This window comes from Lissotriton helveticus, chromosome 11 (genome assembly GCF_964261635.1).
Source record: "Lissotriton helveticus chromosome 11, aLisHel1.1, whole genome shotgun sequence".
NCBI lineage: Eukaryota > Metazoa > Chordata > Amphibia > Caudata > Salamandridae > Lissotriton > Lissotriton helveticus.
In genome coordinates, this window is record NC_136072.1 from 785,835,698 (window position 1) to 785,850,897 (window position 15,200).

The 15,200-nt window shown below is 49.2% G+C and overlaps 1 protein-coding gene across 1 annotated transcript in view; it reads right to left on the minus strand.

Moving 5' to 3' along the window:
• LOC144791924 (uncharacterized) overlaps positions 1-14,940 on the minus strand; it is a 62,474-nt gene extending 47,534 nt beyond the window's left edge. Inside the window, exon 1 of the mRNA XM_078666735.1 lies at positions 14,784-14,940. Within this exon, the coding sequence (XP_078522861.1) occupies positions 14,784-14,922 (139 nt within the window). The 5' untranslated portion in view covers positions 14,923-14,940. The remainder of the gene's footprint in view (positions 1-14,783) is intronic.
• Positions 14,941-15,200: the final 260 nt, after the last annotated feature.

Genomic DNA, 15,200 nt, shown 5'->3' on the forward strand with positions numbered 1-15,200 from the left:
TTGCGTGTGTGAGTGGCGTTGCGTGTGTGAGTGGCGTTGCGTGTGAGTGGCGTTGCGTGTGAGTGGCGTTGCGTGTGTGAGTGGGGTTGCGTGTGAGTGGCGTTGCGTGGCTGAGTGGCGTTGCGTGGGTGAGTGGCGTTGCGTGGGTGAGTTGCGTGTGTGTGTGGCGTTGTGTGTGTGTGTGGCGTTGCGTGTGTGTGTGGCGTTGCGTGTGTGAGTGGCGTTGCGTGTGTGAGTGGCGTTGCGTGGGTGAGTGGCGTTGCGTGGCTGAGTGGCGTTGCGTGGCTGAGTGGCGTTGCGTGGCTGAGTGGCGTTGCGTGGCTGAGTGGCGTTGCGTGGCTGAGTGGCGTTGCGTGGCTGAGTGGCGTTGCGTGGCTGAGTGGCGTTGCGTGGCTGAGTGGCGTTGCGTGGCTGAGTGGCGTTGCGTGGCTGAGTGGCGTTGCGTGGCTGAGTGGCGTTGCGTGGCTGAGTGGCGTTGCGTGGCTGAGTGGCGTTGCGTGGCTGAGTGGCGTTGCGTGGCTGAGTGGCGTTGCGTGGCTGAGTGGCGTTGCGTGGCTGAGTGGCGTTGCGTGGCTGAGTGGCGTTGCGTGGCTGAGTGGCGTTGCGCGGGTGAGTGGCGTTGCGCGGGTGAGTGGCGTTGCGCGGGTGAGTGGCGTTGCGCGGGTGAGTGGCGTTGCGTGGGTGAGTGGCGTTGCGTGGGTGAGTGGCGTTGCGTGTGTGAGTGGCGTTGCGTTGCGTGGGTGATTGGCGTTGGGTGAGTGGCGTTGCGTGGGTGAGTGGCGTTGCGTGGGTGAGTGGCGTTGCATGTGTGAGTGGCGTTGCGTTGCGTGGGTGGCGTTGCGTGGGTGGCGTTGCGTGGCTGAGTGGCGTTGCGTGGCTGAGTGGCGTTGCGTGGCTGAGTGGCGTTGCGTGGCTGAGTGGCATTGCGTGGCTGAGTGGCGTTGCGTGGCTGAGTGGCGTTGCGTGGCTGAGTGGCGTTGCGTGGCTGAGTGGCGTTGCGTGGCTGAGTGGCGTTGCGTGGCTGAGTGGCGTTGCGTGGCTGAGTGGCGTTGCGTGGCTGAGTGGCGTTGCGTGGGTCAGTGGCGTTGCGTGGGTCAGTGGCGTTGCGTGGGTCAGTGGCGTTGCGTGGGTCAGTGGCGTTGCGTGGGTGAGTGGCGTTGCGTGGGTGAGTGGCGTTGCGTGTGTGAGTGGCGTTGCGTTGCGTGGGTGATTGGCGTTGCGTGGGTGAGTGGCGTTGCGTGGGTGAGTGGCGTTGCGTGGCTGAGTGGCGTTGCGTGGGTGAGTGGCGTTGCGTGGCTGAGTGGCGTTGCGTGGCTGAGTAGCGTTGCGTGGCTGAGTGGCGTTGCGTGGCTGAGTGGCGTTGCGTGGCTGAGTGGCGTTGCGTGTGTGAGTGGCGTGTGTGAGTGGCGTTGCGTGGCTGAGTGGCGTTGCGTGGCTGAGTGGCGTTGCGTGGGTGAGTGGCGTTGCGTGGGTGAGTGGCGTTGCGTGGGTGAGTGGCGTTGCGTGGGTGAGTGGCGTTGCGTGGGTGAGTGGCGTTGCGTGGGTGAGTGGCGTTGCGTGGGTGAGTGGCGTTGCGTGTGTGAGTGGCGTTGCGTGCCTGAGTGGCGTTACGTGGCTGAGTGGCGTTGCGTGGGTGAGTGGCGTTGCGTGGGTGAGTGGCGTTGCGTGGGTGAGTGGCGTTGCGTGGGTGAGTGGCGTTGCGTGGGTGAGTGGGTGAGTGGCGTTGCGTGCGTGAGTGGCGTTGCGTGGGTGAGTGGCGTTGAGTGGCGTTGCGTGGCTGAGTGGCCTTACCGTAATTCGACTTGAACTGTCTGCTCCAAGTTACCCTTCAAAATAGCATGAGGGGTTGAGGGTGAGTGAGGGTGAGGGTGAGTGATGGTGAGGCTGCTGCGGATGCGCCCCTTAATGTGTGTGTATAAGAAATATGGTAGTTATCCAAAAGAAGGTAACATCGGAAATGTTTCACTGAAGGCAACATAGGAAATCTTTAGTCTGTACAAGCGTCGACGTAGAATAGGCCGATTTTAAATACCACGCTGTAGAGGGAAGTTGTGAAAAACTAGGCATGGTTATGTAAAGTAAATAAGTTTTGTTAAAAAAACATCACGTTTCTAGTGTTAGTATTTTCGTTCTGTGGGATTGTTTAAGTTTAGCGAAAAAGCATCACGTTTCTAGTGTTAGTATTTTCTTCCAGTGGGTTTGTTTTTGGGGGGGTTTGTTGTTGTTCTCGAGGTAACACCCGGCTCGCATCCTGCTGTTCTAAATTAGCACATCCCCAAAGGAACTTCACAAGTGATTACAATCTTGACGACGGCGCTTAAAGTAGTCTAGCATCCTGGAGTTTTGGTAACGAAAGCCTTGGAGTCTGTGGCCTGGCTTTGTGTTCATGTAAATGGTATTAAAGAATGGTCCCTGCAGGTCCGTCGTATTGTTGGGGGTTATGGCGGGTTGCGAGGACTGTTTAGTCACGTGGATGTGCTAGAGGCTCTGTGATGTCACTCTGTGTCGGAGGAGGGAAATAGTAGGCCCGTTGAATTGAACTGACTCTGTGTGTTTCATTCCGTTTATAAACATGTCAAAATATTAAATTTTTTTTAGGTGCAATGCTATAGATACAAGCGCTATTTTTGGCGTAGCAGGCTGTAGAGGGAGGGGTGGGAATAGTAGGTCTGCTGATTAGGGAATGTACAAGGCCATGTAGCTTGTAATGCGTCTGTCATTATTTCATTTTGTCGACGATTTCACTTTCAAGTCTTTTTGTGTTCTGAGAGCCTGGCTGTGTGCAGGGACAGAGAGGGGAGGTGCTGGCGTCTGGGGAGGGGGAGTTGAATTGCGAGCCTGGATGTGTACGGGAACAGAGGGGAGAGGTGCTGGCATTTGTGGGTTGTAATATTAACTGTTTTTTAGGTGCAATGCTATACATACTAACGGCATTGCGTGTGTGAGTGGCGTTGCGTGTGTGAGTGGCGTTGCGTGTGTGAGTGGCGTTGCGTGTGTGAGTGGCGTTGCGTGGGTGAGTGGCGTTGCGTGTGTGAGTGGCGTTGCGTGCCTGAGTGGCGTTACGTGGGTGAGTGGCGTTGCGTGGGTGAGTGGCGTTGCGTGGGTGAGTGGCGTTGCGTGGGTGAGTGGCGTTGCGTGGGTGAGTGGGTGAGTGGCGTTGCGTGCGTGAGTGGCGTTGCGTGGGTGAGTGGCGTTGAGTGGCGTTGCGTGGCTGAGTGGCCTTACCGTAATTCGACTTGAACTGTCTGCTCCAAGTTACCCTTCAAAATAGCATGAGGGGTTGAGGGTGAGTGAGGGTGAGGGTGAGTGATGGTGAGGCTGCTGCGGATGCGCCCCTTAATGTGTGTGTATAAGAAATATGGTAGTTATCCAAAAGAAGGTAACATCGGAAATGTTTCACTGAAGGCAACATAGGAAATCTTTAGTCTGTACAAGCGTCGACGTAGAATAGGCCGATTTTAAATACCACGCTGTAGAGGGAAGTTGTGAAAAACTAGGCATGGTTATGTAAAGTAAATAAGTTTTGTTAAAAAAACATCACGTTTCTAGTGTTAGTATTTTCGTTCTGTGGGATTGTTTAAGTTTAGCGAAAAAGCATCACGTTTCTAGTGTTAGTATTTTCTTCCAGTGGGTTTGTTTTTGGGGGGGTTTGTTGTTGTTCTCGAGGTAACACCCGGCTCGCATCCTGCTGTTCTAAATTAGCACATCCCCAAAGGAACTTCACAAGTGATTACAATCTTGACGACGGCGCTTAAAGTAGTCTAGCATCCTGGAGTTTTGGTAACGAAAGCCTTGGAGTCTGTGGCCTGGCTTTGTGTTCATGTAAATGGTATTAAAGAATGGTCCCTGCAGGTCCGTCGTATTGTTGGGGGTTATGGCGGGTTGCGAGGACTGTTTAGTCACGTGGATGTGCTAGAGGCTCTGTGATGTCACTCTGTGTCGGAGGAGGGAAATAGTAGGCCCGTTGAATTGAACTGACTCTGTGTGTTTCATTCCGTTTATAAACATGTCAAAATATTACATTTTTTTTAGGTCCAATGCTATAGATACAAGCGCTATTTTTGGCGTAGCAGGCTGTAGAGGGAGGGGTGGGAATAGTAGGTCTGCTGATTAGGGAATGTACAAGGCCATGTAGCTTGTAATGCGTCTGTCATTATTTCATTTTGTCGACGATTTCACTTTCAAGTCTTTTTGTGTTCTGAGAGCCTGGCTGTGTGCAGGGACAGAGAGGGGAGGTGCTGGCGTCTGGGGAGGGGGAGTTGAATTGCGAGCCTGGATGTGTACGGGAACAGAGGGGAGAGGTGCTGGCGTTTGTGGGTTGTAATATTAACTGTTTTTTAGGTGCAATGCTATACATACTAACGGCATTGCGTGTGTGAGTGGCGTTGCGTGTGTGAGTGGCGTTGCGTGTATGAGTGGCGTTGCGTGTGTGAGTGGCGTTGCGTGTGTGAGTGGCGTTGCGTGTGTGAGTGGCGTTGCGTGTGTGAGTGGCGTTGCGTGTGTGAGTGGCGTTGCGTGTGTGTGGCGTTGCGTGTGTGTGTGGCGTTGCATGTGAGTGGCGTTGCGTGTGAGTGGCGTTGCGTGTGTGAGTGGCGTTGCGTGTGAGTGGCGTTGCGTGGCTGAGTGGCGTTCCTTGGGTGAGTGGCGTTGCGTGGGTGAGTGGCGTTGCGTGGGTGAGTGGCGTTGCGTGGGTGAGTGGCGTTGCGTGGGTGAGTGGCGTTGCGTGGGTGAGTGGCGTTGCGTGGGTGAGTGGCGTTGCGTGGGTGAGTGGCGTGGCGTGTGTGTGTGGCGTGGCGTGTGTGTGTGGCGTGGCGTGTGTGTGTGGCGTTGCGTGTGTGTGTGGCGTTGCGTGTGTGAGTGGCGTTGCGTGTGTGAGTGGCGTTGCGTGTGTGAGTGGCGTTGCGTGTGTGAGTGGCGTTGCGTGTGTGAGTGGCGTTGCGTGTGTGAGTGGCGTTGCGTGTGTGAGTGGCGTTGCGTGTGTGAGTGGCGTTGCGTGTGTGAGTGGCGTTGCGTGTGTGAGTGGCGTTGCGTGTGTGAGTGGGGTTGCGTGAGTGAGTGGCGTTGCGTGGGTGAGTGGCGTTGCGTGTGTGAGTGGCGTTGCGTGTGTGAGTGGCGTTGCGTGTGAGTGGCGTTGCGTGTGAGTGGCGTTGCGTGTGAGTGGCGTTGCGTGGCTGAGTGGCGTTGCTTGGGTGAGTGGCGTTGCGTGGGTGAGTGGCGTTGCGTGGGTGAGTGGCGTTGCGTGGGTGAGTGGCGTTGCGTGGGTGAGTGGCGTTGCGTGGGTGAGTGGCGTTGCGTGGGTGAGTGGCGTTGCGTGTGTGAGTGGCGTTGCGTGTGTGAGTGGCGTTGCGTGTGTGAGTGGCGTTGCGTGTGTGAGTGGCGTTGCGTGTGTGAGTGGGGTTGCGTGTGTGAGTGGGGTTGCGTGAGTGTGTGGAGTTGCGTGTGTGTGTGGCGTTGCATGTGAGTGGCGTTGCGTGTGAGTGGCGTTGCGTGTGAGTGGCGTTGCGTGTGAGTGGCGTTGCGTGGGTGAGTGGCGTTGCGTGGGTGAGTGGCGTTGCGTGGGTGAGTGGCGTTGCGTGGGTGAGTGGCGTTGCGTGGGTGAGTGGCGTTGCGTGGGTGAGTGGCGTTGCGTGGGTGAGTGGCGTTGCGTGGGTGAGTGGCGTTGCGTGGGTGAGTGGCGTTGCGTGGGTGAGTGGCGTTGCGTGTGTGTGTGGCGTGGCGTGTGTGTGTGGCGTGGCGTGTGTGAGTGGCGTGGCGTGTGTGAGTGGCGTTGCGCGTGTGAGTGGCGTTGCGCGTGTGAGTGGCGTTGCGCGTGTGAGTGGCGTTGCGCGTGTGAGTGGCATTGCGTGGGTGAGTGGCGTTGCGTGGGTGAGTGGCGTTGCGTGGGTGAGTGGCGTTGCGTGGGTGAGTGGCGTTGCGTGTGTGAGTGGCGTTGCGTTGCGTGGGTGATTGGCGTTGCGTGGGTGAGTGGCGTTGCGTGGGTGAGTGGCGTTGCGTGGGTGAGTGGCGTTGCGTGGGTGAGTGGCGTTGCGTGGGTGAGTGGCGTTGCGTGGGTGATTGGCGTTGCGTGGGTGAGTGGCGTTGCGTTGCGTGGGTGATTGGCGTTGCTTGGGTGAGTGGCGTTGCGTGGCTGAGTGGCGTTGCGTGGCTGAGTGGCGTTGCGTGGCTGAGTGGCGTTGCGTGGCTGAGTGGCGTTGCGTGGCTGAGTGGCGTTGCGTGGCTGAGTGGCGTTGCGTGGGTGAGTGGCGTTGCGTGGGTGAGTGGCGTTGCGTGGGTGAGTGGCGTTGCGTGGGTGAGTGGCGTTGCGTGGGTGAGTGGCTGAGTGGCATTGCGTGGCTGAGTGGCGTTGCGTGGCTGAGTGGCGTTGCGTGGCTGAGTTGCGTGGCTGAGTGGCGTTGCGTGGCTGAGTGGCGTTGCGTGGGTGCGTGGCGTTGCGTGGGTGCGTGGCGTTGCGTGTGTGAGTGGCGTTGCGTGAGTGGCGTTGCGTGGCTGAGTGGCGTTGCGTGCCTGAGTGGCGTTGCGTGCCTGAGTGGCGTTGCGTGGCTGAGTGGCGTTGCGTGGCTGAGTGGCGTTGCGTGGCTGAGTGGCGTTGCGTGGCTGAGTGAAACAGGCAGAAACGTAAATGGAGAGGGGGGTGCGAGTTAAAAGAGAGAGTGAAACAGGCAGAAACGTGGAGAGTTAAAAGAAAGAGCGAATGAATCTAAGCTGCGAGATGTGGCATAACAGAAGGATTTGTAGTGCGTGCACCGCTGCTTGGGGTATCTGCGAGATTTGTGTAAGTAAATGGAGAGGGGGGTGAGAGTTGGAAGAGAGAGTGAAACAGGCAGAAACGTGGAGAGTTAAAAGAAAGAGGGAATGAATCTAAGCTGCGAGATGTGGCGTAACAGAAGGATTGGTACTGCGTGCACCGCTGCTTGGGGTATCTGCGAGATTTGTGTAAGTAAATGGAGAGGGGGTGAGAGTTAAAAGAGAGAGTGAAACAGGCAGAAACGTGGAGAGTTAAAAAAAAGAGCGAATTGTAGTGCGTGCACCGCTGCTTGGGGTACGACAAACAGGAGATGGTGACTAAAGTTTCAAACATGAGGTTGGAAGGCAGTGAAGTGAAATGTGAGGAGGCACCTCTTCAAATTGTAAAACAGACGGAGGGCATTGCTGTCGGGAGGGGGTGTAGGAGAAATGCACATTGCGGGCAGGGGAGGGGGCGGAGAGGGGAGAGCGGCATGTGGGTGTGAAGAACCCGGGGCCTTTGAAGTGAAGCTAAGCTTCACTTCAAAGGTGTCGGAGGAATGCGGCAGAGGGAACAGACGGCGATTGCGGCTGAGGGAACTGATGTGCACGAGCTTTTAAGCTCAATGCACATGCGCATTGAGCTTAAAAGTCACGGGCACTGCAAGGAATCGCCACGATTCCTTGGAAGTTGGATAAAGAGTGGATAAGCCCCCATAGTCTCGCAAGCTCGATGCGCATGCGCATCGACAGGCGAGACCTAAAAAGGAGGAGACATTGACTTTCAAACTATAAGTCTGTAACTAGGCTGTGGGTCCATGCATGGTCTTGTTTATATTGCAACCATTTAATTTGTGACTTGAAAAAGATGCCAAAACCTGAACAACAGAAAAAAGCATATCTTCTCAATGGATAAAGAAGAAGCTACAAAAGTAATAGTTACCAATCCCTATGCCTACACCAACACAATGGACTAAGATGTTCCGATGGGAAGGCTGCAAGAGTGAGCTTGCTCTAAAGTTGATGTTTATCTCCTCAAACGAAGCAAACAAACACAGATCAGGTCAATGCAATCAAAGACGTTCAGTGTCTTGTGCACTGTGTCAAGTGGGTTATAGCTGCTAATGAATATGTAGGTTCACCCTTTAGTTCAACAAAAGTACCAGCCCCTCCTAAAAAATAATGTACACCAACAACACCCAATTCCACTGCTAGTTGGAATGTCAGCCAGGGAACATGGATAACACCTCAAGATAAATGCTTAATCTCAGGAAGCTTAAATGCTTACCCTATCCTACTCCTATTTGTTCGTTCAGTTTGTATAACAACTTAATGTGTAGGTTCAGGTTTCCTCTTTCCTGGTGTTAGCCTCACCTCTAGCTGTTTCACAGCTGCTGCTAGAACTAGCAGAAGCCTCTCTGACCACAGTGTTTCTAGTGTTCTTATTCACTCTATGCTGGATTTGACTTGATTTTTAGTGAGACAAGTACTTAGTGGTTAGTGTTAATTCAATTATGTGCATTAATGTTTGACAAATATAGGTTTCTCTTCGAGCTTCCTTAAGGACTATGTGCATTTTGATGAACCACAATGCTGCCTCATTTCCACTAAATAATAACAGTTCTCAGATACCAATAATCATGAAAAGTCTATGCCTTGGAGCTCGCTCAAATGATTCCTCCTAGACAGACAAGGATACAGATTTCCCCAGTGCCTGGGTTGTAGTAGACCAGTGACCTTATGGTAATATGGACAACTGACGGATGTATACTTATGCCAACTACTCAAACTAAAGTTAGAGCTTTGAAGTTACTGCTCTAGATAATTTGTATAAAGAACACTAGCAAATGCTCTAAGAAACATTTCTGGAAAATGATATATAGCCTGAGCAAAAAATGTGTCTGCTGTTCACGTAACAAAAAGATTGGTGAAAGCATATTTCTTGAAGCTTTAATTTCCATGAATATGAACTCGAATTATATAGAAAATAGATTCCTGGGGTTTCCAGTAGGGTGAAATGATCAATCCCTGTAGACACCAAATAGCACTTGCCAGCAAAATAGAGATGCCTTAAAAATAAAAACTCACAAGTCCTTCCAGGTTAGAAGTTGCCCACAGATGGATTACGTATTATAAACCTGGTATAAATTGAAACATGTTTGAGAGTCTGCTGTTGGGTTTGTTTGATGGCGGCCCAGCAATTTTCGATAATAAGAAACAGTCATGTTCTATTCAACACCAATCTGTTGCTCCTCCAGTTAATGCTACAGTCAAGAGTTGACAACCTGTATTTTTAGGTCTCTCCTGAGCCAGCGCTTGCGCTGCTCTGGCGAAACATTTAGTAGCTGCTTTAAAAGTTCTATCTTGCCAGCCACAAGCTTGTTATTACGCACACAAGCGCACGCTACGTGCACACAGCTGTCATCTGGCTTTTGAGCGCACGCGCGTGAATCCCCTCCCCTAACCCCTCCCCCACTCCTTCATCGTCAGCTTTATTTTCACTTTCGCCCCACGCGTGAATCCCCTCCCCTTCTTCCCGCCACTTTTACTTGTTTTGCTTTAATAAATCGGGAGACACGCCTGAGTAATGGCAAGTAAATGCTCCTGGAGCTTAGCTTACAGGTCGCTAACAGACCCTGACTTTTCCGCCCTCTCGGCGTGCCATGAGGCGCACTCCCTTACACTGTCCCATCTAATAAGTTAACACCAGAGGCCAAGAGGCATCATCTTCTGGCTCCGGTCAGCGTACCTGCCTACAACAGTGCCGGATCTCGAGCGGCTGGTCCATAGATTGCATCAACACCTGTGTGAGACTTTCCGGGGCAGACGTGGGAAGGTCCTTACTCTTCCAGAGCTGTAGGGCGGTCTATTTGGGGTCGGGGTGGGCGGGACATTTTGATTTGGGCGGGTTTCAACAACAGCTTGATTCACTACAAGGACCACCTCAAACACATTCCTAGACCGCCCCCTGGCTTGTCAGAGTAAACACCAGCTTTCCCATTACCTCCCCTTGCCTTCGCAGATCTGCGTTGGTGAGAGTAAGTCGGTGACAGGAGCACTGCAGAAGCAATCGGATGTTGGAGGATATCTTCGGAATACAGTAGGTAAGGTGATCTGTAGGGAACTTGGGAAGAGTTTTCATTCATATTTAATCTACTGAATGTTTTACTGTGTGCTTTACGTTTGTTCCGAATGATTTGGCATGTTGTTAAATCAGTTCTCCTGTGAAGCATCTGCAGCGATTGGCCACATGTAGTGACTATATATTTTCTGCACATACAACCGACATACAGGAGTACTGGTTTAGGGTGACCACTACACTCCGTATAGTCACAGATACATTGTTTCTAGATCACTTACAAATTAATGCTGTCATTAATGGAAGCCAAGACTATAACAGAGATTGCAGACAATGTCCACGAACACATTGTACCTCTGCGTGCTCTGACAACCTGAAACGATGTACACAGATCTCAGATTATTTAAAGACTGTATACTGGTATATGAAGTGATCTGCAGGTCATTAAATTTGAATTGAGGCAAGGCCAACTCAGTCTTCTGTATTGGAGAGTCTGAAACAGAGTACAAATAAATCTGGTAATAGTAACACCTTTTAATTGGAAAAGCATTAAAGGGCTTATGAGAAGTGGCTCTTATGATGACATCTATCCTAAGTATATCTTTGAATCTATGTAGTGCTTCATATGCTGACGAGGCTGTAAAGCACTCTGATTCACCAGGAGCTATATGAAATTACTCTTCTCAGGATGATTGATATCAGTGTTATAGAGTATATTTTTGAATGTATATAGTGCCTGTGACGAGGCCGCAAGGCGCTATGATTTCCATACATTTCCAGGCACTCGTCAAGTGCATTGTTGAAAGGTGTGGCTGGCTGCCTTGACCCCCAAAGCTTAGCCCCCCCCCGTCTGAGATCTTGCCTCTGCCAGTGCAAGGCTTTGAAGCCAGGGGTGATCCAGAGAGCGCTAGAACTAGAGATCTGCTTTAGGGTGACTAGGTGTCCAGGATTTGCCCGGACGGCCCCGGATTTTCACCTGCTGTCCTGGCAGATTTCAGGAAATATAGCTTCTGTCCCGGTTATTAGAGGGGCGATTGAGAACTGTGGGAGGAGCTTTTTTTACTTTACAAAGCAGTTGTTTCAAGAAAGCAATTTAATTAACAGGCAAGCTACTGTGTTAAAAAAATCGCATTTTATGTATGTTCTGGTTGTTCTGTAATTCTCTGCTGAGGAGCGCTGTCATTCTAGGCCCTCGTTTGAAGTAAAACTGTAGTCCTTCTATTGTCGTGAAATGTCACGGTTTTTGGCTTTAGAATTCTGTTCACCCTAGCTTTGGTGGCAGATGCAGAGTTTATGATGAAGAATAAGTGGTCCAGTGCACTGGGGAAAGGATATCGTATCTGCCTTCTTCTTAAAATAAATATTAGCACAAGTTGCACATGTTTGTAACCTTCCTTTGGATATCTTATCTGCCTTCCCTTAAAAACAAGCATTGGCATAGCCAATGGGTCTCACCTTTGGGACCTTATAAGTGTTTAGCCATGCAGAGTTGATGTTGTTGCACCAAGGATATTGTGCTGCATAACTAAATACTTATAAGGTCCCAAAAGCGAGACCTATTGGCTATGCCAATGCTTGTTTTTGTATGGCACAGCTAAAATACAAGTCTTTTTTCTGAATATGCAATGTACTGCAAATCATGAGGTTAGTGGTAAACAACAGAAAATTAGACTTACAACTTTTGTTCAGGAAGAACATTAAGAATTCAATAATGGCATTAAATTAATGTTTGTTGTTGAACTGAAAACGATATTCCATGATGAATATGCTGGTACATTAATCATTTTAATGCATCATTTTTTGGGCAGGTGAAAAACTAGTTAAGAAAATGCAGCTTTGCTAGTTTCAATTATTTCCTCTATTGGCCCTACTCTTTTCTCTGACCAACAGCATGAGCCTCTGCTATAGCGGTTAAATCCATTGCAAAAGAGGTGGGTGAAAGTGGGTGTACTGTGTCCCCACTCACTATATTTTTTTGGGGGGGGAGACTTCGCCCCTTAGGTCAAAGCCCAGGAAGGTGCTGAGAGGGTTTAGTCAAGTCACCTTTTGACTCACCGACGCGTGCCCTCGTGTTTTCTAGACTATCGTATCTCATACACTTAAAATATGACTTTAAAGTATTTTAAACTCACCATCTCACTTGTATCTTCCTCTCTCTTTGAGAATGGCCTAACAAGAGGTGGCCTCTAGAGCGCCTAACTTTTGGCTGCATCTCTATGGCCTGCATGTTCATTTGCAAAGCCCAAAATTAGGAAGCGACTGTAGAACAGATAATGTCAGTTAGATGCTTTATCATTAACGTAATCGCAAATTATAGTACGTTGAAACTAATAGGACTAATGTGCTATTGTGATACTAAGCCCTTCCAGAATGCTAAAAGATAGGCCAAGCATAGCCTGGGGTGTTGTCTTTATCGCCTGCACTTGGCTGCTGATTCATCTGCTGCAGTGAGACACTAGTTGTATATTCCAGAATAGCTCTGAGCCAGATCATTATTGTGGAAGCAGAGCACAGAACGCTGCTTTACTCCAGGATCATTGGTAGAAAAACATTTTCCAGAATGCTAAAAGATAGGCCAAGCATAGCCTGGGGTGTTGTCTTTATCGCCTGCACTTGGCTGTTGATTCATCTGCTGCAGTGAGACACTAGTTGTATATTCCAGAATAGATCTGAGCCAGATCATTATTGTGGAAGCAGAGCACAGAACGCTGCTTTACTCCAGGATCATTGGTAGAAAAACATTTAGGGTTGTTTTATCTCTCTGCTCACCATGTCTGACTTTCTCCCTCTCTCCTGCTTTCTACCCTAACTCTGGTGAGGTACTACAGGTCCTCAACAAAAGGGGTGAGCTTGGACTAAGCAAAACCAGTTAATTTGGGTGTGAATGGTGGTCAATTAATAGTTAGAGAGCAGATCAGAATATTGAGAGATATAAGTTTATTGTATGTAATTTCCCATCTATGTACCTCGATATGGTATATGATGATATGCAACATTATGATTTTTACCTTTAACTATTTGCAGCCAAGTTCATAATGGTGCTGAGTCGGTTTTTTTGTTTGTTTTGGTAACGAGTTGAACTCATCATCACATCATACACAAGCTTATAGAATCAGAAGATATATCACATAGTACAAAATCAACATAACAAATACCTCTGACTGATTGACTCTCTTTGTTACATAATGCTGACATATAACAAAAAGATCCCATACACCTCTATTTTCCCTGTACCTTACAGTTTCCTTGCTTATAAAGAAAAACAATCACACTGTGGTTCTACCTAATTAATGTATGTATCCTAATCATTGTAGCGTTATCTGAGCATTCAATTTATTTTTGTGAAAATTCTGATAAAACATCCAATTCTTATGTAATTAATTGCCTGCACCTGTGTTTATTCTCTTGCTCATATACATTTTGTTACTTGGGAAAACCTGGCCGAAAAGGCGGTGCAGTTTTTTGCTACCAATGTGTAGTTATCACTGACCTTGCGACTAAAGTTGAGTGAAAGCACATGCGTCACTCTTACTGACTTGGGTCTAACTGCCAAATGACCATTGCTTCCAAACAAATTTTTAAGCAGATCTAGATTTATCTAGGTTTCCAAACATCTCTTCTCGGAACTGTGGAATTCACTCCAGAATTAATTTAGGCTACAGCCATATCATGTGTGCCCAGTTTGCGGGCTTGTAACATCATCTAAAGGCATTGTTCCGAGATATTGGGGTTTCTACTGTGAAAAAGAGTCGGAATATAATATGCTTGCCACTGAGCATACAGTTGCATTCTCCTAAAAACAGCGCCTCGGAAAGCTGTTATTTTGTGCTCAGAAGCTTTGCACTTAGAATCAAGATTAATTTTGGATGACGTTTCTTGTTCCTATTTATAATTTTTTTTAAACACAGATTTGTTTATATCATTATGGAGTTAATCTTCATGGGGCTTATGTAAGAGACCCACTGGTCAATTCCTGGCTGAATTAGGTGAGATCAGCAACCTGTGTCTATCGTTACTCTATAAAATCATCCCATTCCTTCAGATTGACCGTTGTTTGGACTTAATGAGAGTTCAAGTGATTGCACGTCTATATAACTGCACCATTCACAGCGGGGCAAAGAAACCTGGAAATACGCAGAAAATAACATCCAGTTGCACATAATCAACCAACAAGCTCATAAGAGCGTTAAACATAGAGGCAGGTCGGTAGCTCCAGGCTGTGCAGTGGACCGAACACAGGTTTGAGCGCAGATCCTAACTTCTTGCACGTCAGGAAATACCTGAAAACCGGTCTAAACAAGATGACCTGCAACTGAATACTAGAAGAACAGAGGCATCAAACGAATGCCAAATAAGAGAGCTCCACGCTGAGTTCGCTTAAACTAACATCTGCCTGTTTACATCATGCTTTCTTAAAATCTCAGAAGGGTTTGGAATGGTTTGGGGATTTCCTCACAAAGACCTCAGATTAAAAAAAATAGATAAACATTAAAAATTACACTAAAATAGGTGCGTGAAAGGGCAAGGTAAGAGTTGGCTAAAACGTTTACCCAAATCAGACGTGTAAGTAAGGGGTAGTGGTAGTGCACTATCTGTTTGTTGTAAAAGAAACGGCTCAGGTTTGCAGTGAACAAATCAGTGATAAGGACAGGGTTTATCAATCATGTAATCTACATGCACTGCGTTGAACACGATCAAGGAGAATGTATCTTTTTAACCCCCCCCGACCCCCCCCCCCCCCCCCCCCTCGTAATCTCAGCCTCCACCTAATGCCGGTCATTAGTACCACCTCATTGTCCACTCACAAGATTACTCTTCCCTCTACACTTGAGATTCACCACCCGCCAAATGAATAACAAGGGAAACCATCAGAGAAGCATACATATATATTGAGATCCCCCCCCCCCCTCAAAGACACAGCTTAACCTGACCTCTATTTCACCCCTTGCCGTCCTATCCAGCCCCGCCCACTTCTACTTACCGTCTGAGTTCCCAATGGCCAGGACCCCGCTTAATAACACAATTACCACCAAGAGACGCATCGTTATCATGGAGACCAGCTGCAAACAGCAAACATTAATATGCAGACACTTCCGCATGCCGCCCAGGCTCCTGCGCATGCTCCTGCAACGAGCGACAAAAAGGGCGGACTAACCAGTAACACAAACAGCTGTGACCATCTTGGGAGAGGCAAAGCCCAAGAACTGTGGGTCGCGTGACAAATGGAAGAGGATTTGAACGTAACTTTATTACTTTTAGGAACAGGGCCGAACCACACATCAATCAATATACTTAAAAAAGAATATAATTATTTTTTCCTTATCGTTCGTTCCTACGGTGTATCAAACAACTAAATCCTGTACGTTTGTTTACATCGCAGTGTACAATCCTGTAGTAC